At 41.8% G+C, this 14,604-nt stretch overlaps 1 protein-coding gene across 1 annotated transcript in view; it reads right to left on the bottom strand.

Moving 5' to 3' along the window:
- The window catches only part of ADGRB2 (adhesion G protein-coupled receptor B2), a 161,347-nt gene that overhangs the window by 46,598 nt on the left and 100,145 nt on the right, over positions 1-14,604 (bottom strand). Inside the window, exon 17 of the mRNA XM_015819030.1 lies at positions 1,569-1,695. Within this exon, the coding sequence (XP_015674516.1) occupies positions 1,569-1,695 (127 nt within the window). The remainder of the gene's footprint in view (positions 1-1,568; positions 1,696-14,604) is intronic.

The following is a 14,604-nucleotide window of genomic DNA, read 5'->3' as shown; positions in this document are numbered from 1 at the left end:
AAGGTGTTCACAATCAGACCAATCTGTCTGAACTCCCTATAATTACTCCCTTGACTCTGCTGGCAAAAGAGGGGAAGAGAACCTATGGCTCAGTGACTAAATCACTGACTAGTATGTATAACTGCCCAGGTTCGAATCCCATAAAGGGTATGGCTAACTGATGAAGGCAAAAAAGCCAGAAATGGTCCATCTTAGTCTCCCAATTTAATTCTTTACTCTTTGTCAGAAAAAAAGAAATTTGGATACAAATATAATTATATAATTATTAATTTAGCTTATTATATTAGGTGAGCCCAATCCATGTATTCTGCAAGAGTTTGGGAGGGAGAGGAGAGTAATGGAATGAGGAGGCACAGCTAAGGCAATCTAAGTTTGAGCTAGTGTGAAGCATATGTGTGAATATGTCCCTGTGCAGAAGAAAGCCACTAGAGGAACGTGTTGGCATCTGATATTTAGGAATTCAATACCATCTGACCCTTTTAGTTTGCTGGCTCAAAGCACACAGCTCAAAACTAAGTCTTGCCTACAAGAAAAATGAAAAGAAACAGCGCATGCTTTGGATAATATCTTTGAAATACAGTTTATGTGCATTAAATATGTATTAAAATATCTATTTAATAGCAGTTATGGTACGGGTTTTTAAAATTGCAGATTAATATGGAAATACGGCAGAATCAATTTATAAGCAAACCAAGAGAGAGCCCCAAATTGGATGCAGAAGATTTATCTATCCATAATAGAAACTACAGCAATTATTGCATGCCACATACTACTAATAAATATCTAATATTTATATTAGTGCTTTAGAATGTGTAACCACTCTGCATAATATTATCATAGCACAATTGTAACAGCAAGCATCGCCACAAAACTTTAAGGGCGATCACAATTCTGCCCAAATCCCAGATGGGAAACAGCCCAAGCCTAGCTAGATAATTCCCAGGGCAATGAGCTTTGAATTAACTGATCACCCACATTTAGATACTACTCCTAATTGCCAAGACCGCACAACCACATCAGCTTTATTGTTTCTCCATTTTTTTTTTAACTCAGATTGCAAAGATAAGAGAATGGGACAGTCTCAGTGTAGGCATATAGAATGGCAGTGTGCATTCTCGTGTATGAGGAATGCACGTGGGCAATCCCAATGCCATGCTATGTCCTTGCTATTTCACAGTGGACATAAATGAAACACAGCTTCTTCTGAATGTCTTAGAGCTTCAGACCACAGAAGCATGCTTTCTTCCTCTTGTCATATGCCCAGATCTGAATGGGGAGCAGAGACACCAAAAATCACGCCAAGCTCTTATCAGCACAGCTTGGTCCCATCAGAGAAAATTCAACAACCACCTTCAAACTGGATTTCCTGAGCTGTTCCCATCCAGTTTCCAAAACTTCCTGCTGGTCTGCTGAGGAGCAGGAGCAGGATTAGGATTATCTCATCTCTCCACCCTCTCTTTTCCTTTAGTAGAAGCTCAAATCTGGGCAGTGGCCACCTCGAAGCATGGGACAACCCCCCTCCCCCTCAGCCTGCTTTCCCTGTGCCCTACCTTCTCAGCCCCACTTACCAGGTCTTTGGGGAGCTGGGCAATCACGGCAAAGGTTGAGAGCTGTCTGCATTGGCACTTGGTATGAGCAGAGAGGGTTTCCACCATCTGGCAGCTTTCGGTGTCCCAGTTCCCAGTGCCAGTCTCTCTGATTGATGGCCCAGGGCGAAGGAGAAAGGGGGAGAGAAAGGGAGAATCTGAGTGATCAAACACATGGCTCACAGTCCACATCTCTCCTGCTTGGGGCCTGCTTTCCACCCTTTGCAAAGTGCCCTCCTAAAAATGTGTCATTTTGTGCCAACTCCTGCAGGCGGGTAGCGAATGGGTGGCAGACCCTGGAGTCTAAATGGAGTTGCCTCCTTAATCTCCTGACCCAGAGGTTGGGTTGAGCAGTCCTCCTTCCCCCTTCCTCACCCTCAGGCAGAGAGTACAGGCAGCCTGTTCCTCCTTCTACTCCTGCCACTGCTGCAGAACATCTCCTTGAGATTGGAAGGGGAGGGAAGTTGTGTTGCATTGAGGTCAAGATTGACTTAACATGAAGGGTGATGATGCAGGCGGTTGGGAGAGTCTGGATTGAAAGATATGAAGAGTCTGGATTGAAAGATATAGCCTTGCAGGATCTTAATATTTGGGCTCTGAAGCTAAGTAGGGTTGGGATTTAGATGGGACACCATAATACACCCCAGGGTTGAGGCTGGACTTACTGGAGAAAGATCCAGGAAGAATGTAATGGGAACCCATTCCCATATTGGAATTGCCATGGAAGCTGTGTGGATGTGACATCACTAAGAACTGAGCTCAACTTAAAGAAAAGTTGACTCGAATGATAAGACCTGTTCAGTAGAGAGTCACGTTTCCTGGTAGTATTAAGCCTGGTGAATTCGCCTGGTATTAAAAAGTAGGTTAATGGATATATTTTATTTTGGGATTCAGTTTGAAGATGATGTGATTCACTTCACTCGATTGGATGCATTCATTGGAAGGTCATTGAAACATGGATCAGTCGGAAAATCCACATTGAATTGAATCGTTTCCCAAATTGATTTGAATCAAGGCCACTTTACACATTCCTTTCCAATGTACTTTTGTGGGAATGGGAAAAAACCAATAAAAACCCCCAGGCCCAAATTATCCCAGAACTAAGCAAAACATACTATGACTCAGACCCAGGGCTTCCTTTTTTTAATATTACCTATAGCAGTGGTTCTCAACCTTTTTAATGCCGCGACCCCAACCGGTCGTAAGTCGAGGATTATGTCATGTGTCTGAGTAATGAAACACTTAACGTTGACAGACTAAACCGGTCGTAAGTCGAGGACTAAACCGGTCATAAGTCGAGGACTAAACCGGTCGTAAGTCGAGGACTACCCAACCGGTCGTAAGTCGAGGACTTTCCCTGCCCGGGAGCACCGCGCATGCGTGGTTCCGCCCCCTGCGCCGGCCGAGGCGTAGCTGGCAAGCGGCAGAGACGGAGCAGGACGACCACCCGCTGGCCCAGCCCAAGGGAGGTAAGGCACCCGCCGGAAAAGGGGGAAAAAATGGCGGACAAAAAAAGTGGCAGTCAAAAAAAATGGCGGACAGCCTTGCTTGGTGACCCCCGTGAAATGGTTGATCGACCCCAAATGGGGTCCCGACCCACAGGTTGAGAACCACTGACCTATAGTCTTCTACTAATCTCTTTGACGAATGAAAATCACGTTTTCATGTTTTCCAATGCAAATATGCATCTATGCCTTCCTTTGAATAGTAGATGACGCCAACCATATCAGTTTTATTCTTTCTCCATTTATTATAGCCCAGCTGCTTATTTTAACCCAGCTGTTCTCCAAAAGCACACATGCACATAAGCTTATGCATATACATACACAGACACATATTCCTGCGAACTCTAACCCCCAATTTTCAGCGGGATGGGGATTTTAATCAGTTTGACTGAAAGAGTGCAGAGTTAAGAGACTGAGACTTCAGAGAGCTAAGAGACTGAGCATATGTTCATGTGAATATGATTATGATCCCATTTTTAACATTTCTGCGGGTACTGCAGGATTAGCTGAATGTATTCGCTGTCCCAAAACTGGTGCACGCAGAATGAACTAGAACAGGACTATAGTGCATTACGTTGGCTTAAAGAAACAGAGGAGTGAAAATTGTACGTGTAAAGTCTCTTCATCAACCTTAGTTTGAAACGTACGTTGCACCACTCCTAACAGCTCAGGTAGGAAGCTGCGATAGAAAGGGAGGCAATTTAGAGAACAAAAATAAAAAAAATAAAAAATAAAAGATACTAGCAAGCTGAGATGTTTACTCCTGAGAAATTTAATTGCACGTTAGAAGAACAAATTTTAAAAAACAAATACAAAGGCAAAATACTTCAAAAGATTGAGGACTGGATATATCATTGCATTCTAAGCCGCCCAGAATCACTTTAGATAGTGAGATGGATGGGAAAAGACATTTAATAAATAAATGTTTTTTAATCACCAAATGCGGAATGTTGATTTAGAAAAGAGAGAGAGAGGAAATGAGAAAGTGGTAGAAGCATCCTATAGAAAGCATGATGGATTGGCAGGAACACAGAGCAGAAGACGTACTCTGACTGCTTTGGAGCGAGAAGAAAATGCAAAGTTTTAGTGGACGTTTGTCTACTCCTAGTTGAGAGTTTGTAGTCTCCATTTTTGATGCTCCCATGAGGTACCATTCCAGAATTAACCGTGGCCATCTCAGAAATACACCTGCAGATACACTGAAGGGCTTATAGGTTGTGTGCCTGGGCATGGTTGGGTCATGGTATATGGCAGTGGTGGCGAACCTATGGCACGGATGCCAGAAGTGGCACTCAGAGCCCTCTCTGTGGGCACGCGCGCCGTCGCCCCAGTTCTAGCCCTTCAGCTGGGTTTTATAAAACCTTTTCGCTTTAGGCCTCTGCTGCTATGTACAAAAAAAAAAAGATTCAATCAATCAGTCAATTTCAACTTCTCGTGGGAAAAAAGAGATCTTGCAAAGTTGGAATTGATTGATTGAACATTTTAGTCCCACCCAGTCTGCCGTTATCACCGCAGCCACGCCCACCCAATGGGCCACACCCACCCAATGGGTCACGCCCACCCAATGAGCCACACCCACCCAATGGGTCACGCCCACCCAATGGGCCACACCCACCCAATGGGTCACGCCCACCCAGCACCCGACGATGATAAGTGGGTTTTGGGTTGCAGTTTTGGCACTCGGTCTCTAAAAGGTTCACCATCACTGGTACATGGAGTCACGGATATATCTTTCTTTCCCCCCATTTTTGAAACTAGGACAATATTTTTTGCTCATCTGTTTCTCTGATATTAACCTAATTGTCCAGGATTTGGCAGATAATACAATATAAAAGGTTTGGCCAGACTACCAGCTAATTCTTTCAATGATCCTTGGACTAGTCCCTGCAGTTTTCTTAACAAGCTTTCTCAAAAGCAACTTGCCATTGCCTGCTTCCTGGGACTGAGGGAGAGTGACTGGCCCAAGGTCACCCAGCTACCTTCATGGCTAAGGCAAGACTTGAAATCACAGTCTCCCAGTTTCTAGCCCAATGCCTTCACCATTACACCAAACTGACTCTCAGCAATCTAAGCTACAATTTTTCAGGTTCTGGAGATTTAAAATCATACCCTTCATTTCGCCCTTTGCTACTTCTTGATTGGACATAAGGGTATTATTTTTCCCTTTTTGGGAGAAGAATGAACCAAAACAGGAGCTGCGTAGCTGTTTTTCCCTTCTTGCTTTTACATTTTGCCACTGACACTGAGCAGCTAATATTCTCTTTTTCTTTCATTCTGAATTTATCTAAAGAAGCCCTTCCTGTTATTTTTAGCATCCTTTGTTAACCTCATCCAACTCTGAGCTTTCACTTGCCTGACACCAGCTCTACAGTTCGAGGCTACCAATCTGCACTTTTTCTTTGTGTCCTGACCTTCTTTCAATTTCTTCTCTCTGTGTTTTTTTTTTTTTTAAAAAAAAAACAAAATTAGATTTTTACTAAGTTCTTTTTTTGTGTGTGTGACCACACTGGCTTTTGCTGTCATTTACTCTTTCTCCCTCGTTGATCTTGTTACAATTGTAGTGCTAATCCTGATTTCTTTGGGAATTCCCACCCATCCTGCTTCTCCTGTTTTTAGGTCCAACATATCAAGGCTCAGAGATGCTTGAAAGCCACTAAATTTGAAGTCCAAGATACGTGTTTGAGATAACACAGTTGTAGTTCCACTTAAAACTTTGACATGGAGGGTCACTTTTCTGATACTTCCACTTCCTCTTCTAAGTCCTCCCTAATGATTAGCATTATATCTAGGACAGCTCATGATTGTCTTGCATCCTCTCTTGCCCCAGAAAGAGACAGTTGTAAGAAAGGTAGGACAGGACCATGTATGGGAGATGTTGGGTAATTGATGCCTCCCATTACGATGGTTTCATGTTTTTTTGAAGGATTGATTTTGGAAGACATTGTACAGATCTTCTCCTTGGCTGGGTAGCTAATGCCAGATAACACCAACCTATTCTGTTCTATTGTTTCTTGATTTATTTTAACCCAGATGCTCTTTGTGTCGATAGAGATTCTCAGTCATCCAGGTTATGATTGTCCCAAAGGCAACTGGACTTTCTTTCGCTTCTCATCCAAGAAGCTTCTTCAGTTCAGAACTGAAGAACTGAAAATCCAGTTGCCTTTTGGAAAAGCGTCTTTGGGATGATCAGATGCTCTTCATTTATGCTGACATTTTAAACCACTGAGAGGGTGCTATAAAGTATTATGGAGAGGTATATAAATCTAAATGCTATTGCTACACACACACACCTATATACATATACATATACATATTTGTCTCTAATTATATTAAACATGCAAATCCCGGGTATATTCATGTTGAGAAAAGTAGTCGAACACCGGGATAAATATAAAAACAACTGTTTAATAAACTAACAACTTAGCCGACGAAAGCTAAGTTTATCAAACTGTTGTTAGTTTATTAAACAGTTGTTTTTATATTTATCCCGGTGTTTGACTACTTTTCTCCACATATACATATACATATACATTCGTTAAAATAATGATCACCAAGAGAATACTTAAACAGAGTTTAATTAATCAACCTAGCTTTCGTCAAAATACATATGACATCGTCAGAGTTAAAAGGCAAGGTTAATATGACGATGTCATATGTATTTTGACGAAAGCTAGGTTGATTAATTAAACTCTGTTTAAGTATTCTCTTGGTGATCATTATTTTAACGAATGGATATTCCCAAGAGTCGTATTTTTACTAGTATTCTTAATACATATACATATACATATACATATACATATACATATACATATACATATACATATACATATACAGAGAGAGAATACACTGTAACAAATTGTCCTGTTTCTATTGCTTCTTTTCCTTTGAACAAATTGCACTCTTTAATTGCTCTATTCTAATTATGGAAGTCATCCCAACCAAGTCTCTGTGAAAGTTATTGCTATATTACTCTTCCTTACTAAGAAATGAAACTCATCTTGTTTATTTCTTAAATTCTAAGCACTGAGAACGTACAGTCAAGACTATTGATTGTCTGCATTTTATTTATGGACTGAGACCAAATAAATAAGATCAATGCAAATTAGCAAGCACCAGGCTAAGAATGAATAAAAAGATAAAGATAGAATAGAAAAAAACAGAAAAATAAAAGTCCATGTGTAACAGGGTGTTCAAATATCATGAACTGTAGAAAGCTGATTCAAAATATGGCTATGTTCAGAATTATATTAGAGATTACTTTACATGCTGAGAAGTCATGCCACCTGAAGTCAAGTTCAGTGTCCTTTTGCCGGATGAAACAAAAATTATCCAAGAGGGTGAAAGAGACTAAATTTCCCTCTTGGAAAATTAATGAATTCAGAATCTGAGTTGAAAGACCTCACTTGAGTCAAATCCAAATTCCAGATGCAGTAAAAAGTTAAGAGATATTCCCAGTGGTGGGAGTCAGTCAGTTTGCATCAGTTCAGCAGACCCAATTTTTTGTTGCCCAGGCCCAGAATGGACTTCCGGAAGCGGCATCCAAACAGAGAACTGGTTGTTCACATATTTGAATCCCACCACTGGATATTCCAAGGTACTGTACTTGAAGAATAAATCTTAGAAATTTGGATTGAGCTATTTCAATAGGTCTTGGACCCTAATTGAGGCACATACAGCAGAAGCCGGATCCCTTGGGCTCTACGGATGTTAATGGCAGTTGGAACTTAATTGCCATTTTTGCTGCTTACAGAAGAGAATGTTTGTAGCTTGGGGTTGAAATGGGGGGTGGGGAGGGGGGTACTTGGTAGTCTCTGAGCTTGGCTGTTTTCTTGCAGATTTTAGCATGGCTAGTTAGCAGTGATCATGGTACCGAGTTGGGTGATGAAACATCTGCAAGAAAGCAACCAAGCTCAGAGAGCACCAAGGACCCCCATATAAAATGGCATTTAGAGTCTCCTGGCCATTCAACTTTGGTTTTACCGCACAACACCTGCGAAAAAGCTTGTATTCCTTCTTGTTTCCTTCTCAGGCACTCAGCTTATCCAAGTAAAGTCTTGACTCAAAGGGAACATTTGTTCGGAGCGCCCCTTAAATTCCCCGCCAAGCCCTTGTTAACTCTCCCTGTTCACTCATTCGCCAAGCAAAAGGGAGACATTTTCTATCTTAGTTGGCAAACTGCCATTTCCCTGCCTCTTAAACTCCCGTGCTGTTTAATCAGCACAGCGTCCTTGCTACAACGCACCCAGGGAAAGCGGATTTTTGGTACAAGATAATAATAATGATGATAAAGTTGGAAGGGACCTTGGAGGTAATAATGATGATGATGATGATGATGATGATGATGATGATGATAAAGTTGGAAGTCCAACCCCCTGCTCAGGCAGGAAACCCTATACCATTTCGGACAAATGGCTGTCCAGTTTCTTCTTAAAAACTTCCAGTGTTGGCGCATTCACCGCTTCTGGAGGCAGGTTGTTCCACTGGTTAATTGTTCTCACTGTCAGGAAGTTTCTCCTTAGTTCTATGTTGCTCCTCTCGTTGATTAGTTTCCACCCGTTGCTTCTTGTCCTGCCTTCAGGCGCTTAGGGGAATAGCTTGACTCCTTCTTCTTTGGGGCAGCCCCTGAGATACCGGAAGACTACTATCATGTCCCCCCTCATCCTTCTCTTTGTTAAACTAGACAGACCCAATTCCAGCAACCGTTCCTTATATGTGGAGACTTCAAAGGCATTATTGTTTTTCCAGAACATTTTACACGTGTGAGTGCAAAAAATCCTCCGTTGGCTCACTCGCGTCAAAATGGCTAAGGGGAACTGGGATAGGGCCCATCTATTGAAAGGGTCGCAAACAGTAGGAACCAAAAGCTAAAGGAGATACTATCTTTATACCGCATCCATCGCTGAAGCTAAAATGCGAATCAAGAACAACCTTGAAGGACCACGAGATTAGTGACGAAGGGAAGAGAAGGCTGATGTGAAATGTATTCTCCGTACAATATTTCTGCATCGTTTAGTAAACACGTTTGTATCTCATCGCAATCAAAAAAAGACGCTCAACAGTTTACACAGAATATAAAAAGGCCAATCCAAACAACCGCAGTAATATGCCTTAAAGAAATGTGCAAACCTAATGAATCGTGACAAAAATAACGAAACCAAACCCACCTAAATGAAAAGAAAATGACGGTAAAGATGGGGGTTATAAAATTAGGAGACGGCTCTTCAGAACAATCCCATCTTCAGAACAATCCCTACTATTTCTGAAATGTCAACAAGGATGGGGCCAGAAGAAGCTGGAGCGGTGCTCTTTCACTCCAGCCCCCAGAAAGCCGTGAAAAAGTAAGATTTGCAGCAGTTTCTCACTCATTATTTTAAATAACTGGCCAGGAGCGTTTGGAGAAAGCAATCCCGCAGATATCTTAGTACCGAACTTCAAAGAGTTTTATAGGTTAAATTAGCATCTTAAATTGTGCCTGGAAACTGATCAGCAACCAATGCCAGATCTATAAAACGGGTGTTATAGGCCTCATTTACGAGAGCCCCCAAATAGGCAGACCACGGCATTTTGGACTAACTGTAGTTTCCAAGGAGCAATACTTTTATAGTGTACCAATAGTCCTTGACTTATGACTAGAATTTCCACTGCTAAACAAGTTGGTTGTTAAATGAGTCGCATGCAGTTTTATGACATTTTTTTGCCCTTTGACTTTGCTTGTTGGAAGCCAGCTGGGAAGGTTGCAAATGATGATCACATGACCTTGGGATGCTGGAACCGTCGCAAGTACACGCCAGTGGCCAAGTGCCCAAATTCCGATCACATGACTGGGGGATGCAACAGTTGTAAAGGCGAGGACCAGTTGTAAGTCACTTTTTTCAGAGCTGGTATGACTTCAATCACCAAATGAACGGTGGTTAAGTATATGTTTTCATTGTTTATTCTGTTTATTCTATATCTATCCTCCTATTGTATTCTCTCTGGATCCCACAATGCTGCATCTAGGCCCTTGTTTTTATTTGCTAGCCAGAAAAGGCGAGAAAGGAAAGAACAAAATGTGAGCTGAAGTACAGTATACAGACTTAATCATCAACGGGCACAATTTTAGAGCTGATAAACAGAAACAGACTAAAGGAAGCATCTGTCTGTCTATCATGATTGCCTGCTAAATAACCATAAGCAGATTTTCATCCCCTTAAGGAAAGGAACTGAAAACTTTAAATAAGAGAAGAAAATGTACAAAGCGGGAACAAAGTGTGAAAATGAACACTTGTTTTGAGAATCAGCACTGATACTTTGATCCATGGAGTAAAAAAGATGAACACAGAGCTTTGGAAAGATTGAGAGTTTCTCTCAATGACCTCTGAATCATTTCCCACGTCTCTTTCCTCTACTAGGACAATGGAGGAGGAAAATGTTGTCATTTAATCTCTTCTCCACTGTTTTTCTTTCTTTTCGGGGACAATATTGTGCACATGTGAATGGGCATATGCTTGCAGAAAATGTCCTAATAAAGGAGTCAGAAATTTATTCGGTGTGTTGTTGAATTCTTTGGCAGGACCTCTGCTGTCTCTGTTAAACATTGCATAAAAAATGTCCTACAAGACATAAGATTAATGTCCTAACTAAACAAACCTGTCCATAAATAAGTGAGGGAAATTTAAAGCAGCCATGACCTCCCCCACGTATAATGATCGATCTGATAACTTCACTACCCCAAGGAGAAGAAAGCAGAAGAAGACATGCAGAATCATCAAACTGTGTGATTCATTGATCCATCTCTTCATTCCCCAAGTTTTAACTTGCTCTATAACACGGTTCTTTGGGAAGTTATTAGGATTCCGAGTCAAAGAAATTAAGCAGGGCCGAATGAAGTTTCCTGAAATAAACATTTGCCAGCTCCAAATTATCTGTTCTCTGCAGGTTGTGCCAGAAAGTGATGCTGTGTTTATGGATGCACCGTAGACCAGGATGCATGGCTCATGAGATCTGAGTGTGCACCTTGCAACCTATCTCAGAATCCTCTGAAGGGTTTAAAGTTTCCATGGCAATTTCAGGGATTCCTCAGCAATCGAGCCACTAATTTATGGCAGAAAAGTTTTATGCTTTATAGAAAAGCAGAGGGCTACCACTCCTACAATTGAGAATGCTACAAGTGCTGCCCAGAAGTCCTGATGCCCATGTCCAGAGGACAGACAGTGGGAGACATGCAAGATACTGTTAATGCAGTATTACCATAAAGTACAATTAGTTTATCTCGTTGTGTTTCCTGCTTAGTTTACTTAACAAAGCTAACGTTAATCTTGCAACTCTGAAAGTAAATTCTCCCAGTGTCACCTTTACAGATGGAATTCTTAGAGAGAATCCTTTCTGAGTCTCTTGCTCCCACCCATCCTGGAAAAGCAAGTGCCATTTGCTTTCTATTCTCTGGGTGTCGATGGAGATTCTCAGTCATCCAGGTCATGGTTATCCCAAAGATGCTTTTTCACGAGGCAACTGGACAGGATGGTGGGGAATGGAAGGATTTATATTCCCTGCAGACAGCTGGTCATTTGCATTCTTTTATAGAGAATCGTTGAGGCCATTTGGAGGTTTACCTGTGTCCTCAGGGCCACCTAAGTAGTGCAAATTTGTGATCTAGCCAGAGCTGAAGAAGCTTCTTGGATGAGAAACGAAACGTCTTCAAAGAAAAACAAGAAAGTCCAGTTGCCTCCTGAAAAAAGCATCTTTGGGGTATTCTCTGGGTGGGTCTTTGCAGACACAAAGTTTCCGCAAGTGGACTTTCGTAACAACACCGCCTCCACCACTGACCTCCTCTCCTAGGTGCCATTCCAGGAAGTCCAGCAGATTCTCTGTGACTTCTGGGTGTTCTTTATCTGCGTATCCAGCATTCCACTGTCTACCAGCAAATAAATAAATAAATAAATCTCTCTGTGACTTCTGGGTGTTCGTTATTCATGCAGCCAGCATTCCACTCTCTCTACCAGCAATTAAATAAATCTCCTGTAATTCAGCGTTTTAATGCAGCCGATGAACTGAACAAGCACCAGTAGGCCGGCAGAAAACAGAAGACACAACTTCTGACGACTAGACCAAGAAAAGGTGTTTCTAAGGCTGCCTCTCTGGTAGGCTGGGAATGAGATGAGGACAAGGTTGTGTTACTATTCAAAAGAGACAATCGAAAACTAAAAGACCACGAGATCAACAATCCATGCCCAGGAAAGCAGAGATGAATACCAAGCAGTAAATACCCTGATCAAGGAACTACCAATTCAGTAAACAGTAGCCCGATCAGGGAACCACCAAGAACACTCCCAACCAACAGTAACAGAGCGAGTCATTTGTATATAAACCACCCCACACTCACTAGGACTGAAGACGTTAGTAAATCAGGCAATGAAATGTCTGCAAGAAAGCAATCAGACTCAAAGTACCAAGGTCTCCACAGTTCAATGCCGAGCTAGAAATATTCTCTTCTATTGAGACAAAATTGTGTGTTTTTGCCCTCAAGAAAGAGTTAGTCACCCAAAGGAAAGATGTCAAAAGGATGAGCCATAAAAACTAGACCAAAGCTTTAAAGATACAATTTTCAGAGAGACATTATTTTCACAAACCACCTAATTCTACTCTAGTTCAGATTGAAATCTGACATAAAAAAATTCCAATACATCTCCCACTTGTACCCAACTAAAATGACTGAATGGAGCGTCTACGCCTTCTCCAACAGAAATGTTATGATGCTGCCCTGTTCCAGAAGGCTGGTCTGTATTTGCCCACTCACCCAAGCTGTCACTTGCAGTCAGGAATTACATGGATAAGGCAGTTCAGTAACAAGCAAACTAGAATACTTCAAGTAGTATTTTTTCCCCCACTACTAATCTATGGCTGTGAAAGCTGAGCATTAAAAAAAGAGTGAGGGAAAACAGACAGATGCCTCTGAATTATGGTGGCAGAGGTGGTAAGTAAGAGTACTGCAGACTGCAGAAAGAAACAGTCAATTAGTTCTAGATCAAATAAAGGCTGACTGCTCCCTAGAGAAGACTATCAGCTAGAATGTCTATCATACTGCTACCAGTGTTACGATTTAGTTATCTCACCCACTGATTGTAGCTGTTTGGCTCCGATAAATATACCCTGTGATGTGTATTTGTACTACAGCCTGAATGGTCATGGATGAAATGTGGAATACGTGAGGCCCTCTCAAAAGAGAACATAAAGCCAGAGAGTGTCCTGGTTGATGTCATTTCCTGCTGCTATTGGAAAAATACCAGAGAGAAGATTTTATGAAGACCCAAGAGAAGCTTCTTAAAACATGATAGTAAAGCAGTGACGCTCAATTGGAAAAGTAGTAGGAAGCGAGAAAAGCCAGTCAAGCTGGGATTGTTCAAGCCTTCTTACAAACAACAATAGTGAATAGGAACTATACTATTTTGGAAACATCATATAGATCGAAATTCTGTACGTGGTAGGTTTAGGTTGTTGTTGTTAGTTGCAAAGTCATGTTTGACCCATCACGACCCCATGGACAACGTTCCTCCAGGCCCTCCTGTCCTCTACCATCTTCTGGAGTCCATTTAAGCTCATGCCTACTGCTTCAGTGACTCCATCCAGCCACCTCATTCTCTGTCATCCCCTTCTTCTATTGCCCTCAATCTTTCCCAGCATCAGGCTCTTCTCCAGTGAGTCCTTCCTTCTCATTAGGTGGCCAAAGTACTTGAGTTTCAACTTCAGGATCTGGCCTTCTAAAGAGCAGTCAGGGTTGATCTCCTCTAGGACCGACCGGTTTGATCGCCTTGCAGCCCAGGGGACTCGCAGGAATCTTCTCCAGCATAATAGTTCAAAGGCCTCAATTCTTTGGCGCTCAGCCTTTCTTATGGTCCAGCTTTCACAACTCACTGCTCACTCCAGTTCGATTCTCACCGGCTCAAAGTTGACTCAGCCTTCCATCCTTCCGAGGTCGGTAAACTGAGGACCCAGATTGTTGGGGAGGGCAATATGCTGACTCTGTAAACCGCTTAGAAAGGGCAGTAAAGCACTATGAAGTGGTATGTAAGTCTAAGTAATAATGGTGAATATCTGTAGTTCGGGTATAGGATGAGGGTGAAGGTTCATTCTCTGAGCTTGTGGGTGGAACTTTCCTAAACTCTGCTGAGGATGTTACCTAGCCTGGCAATGAAACATTTGGAAACCAACTCACAAGCTCGGAAAATGAACCTTCACCCTCATAAGTCTAAGGGCTAGTGCTAGTGCTACCACCTCAATTCCGAAATTCATATGTAGCCTAGCCAGTTACAACTAGATATGAACATATGTACATATATGGATGGATGGATGGATGGATAGATTACTGATGTGGTTGATTTATAGGCCATCTCAATCACAAAGGTATAAAGGTTACATAATAATGATTTTAAAAACAACCAAGTACCTTTCTGCATATGTGTGAGGCAGAGTTTGTGAAGCTTTTTGTTCAGGCAGGAATCAATAAAATTGTAAATCTGCATTTGCTTATATGAGCC

Source organism: Protobothrops mucrosquamatus, unplaced genomic scaffold (genome assembly GCF_001527695.2).
Source record: "Protobothrops mucrosquamatus isolate PMUCROS unplaced genomic scaffold, P.Mucros_1.0 scaffold851, whole genome shotgun sequence".
NCBI classification, from domain to species: domain Eukaryota; kingdom Metazoa; phylum Chordata; class Lepidosauria; order Squamata; family Viperidae; genus Protobothrops; species Protobothrops mucrosquamatus.
Note: the sequence above shows the minus strand (reverse complement) of the source record. Positions and strands in the feature narration are given on the sequence as shown.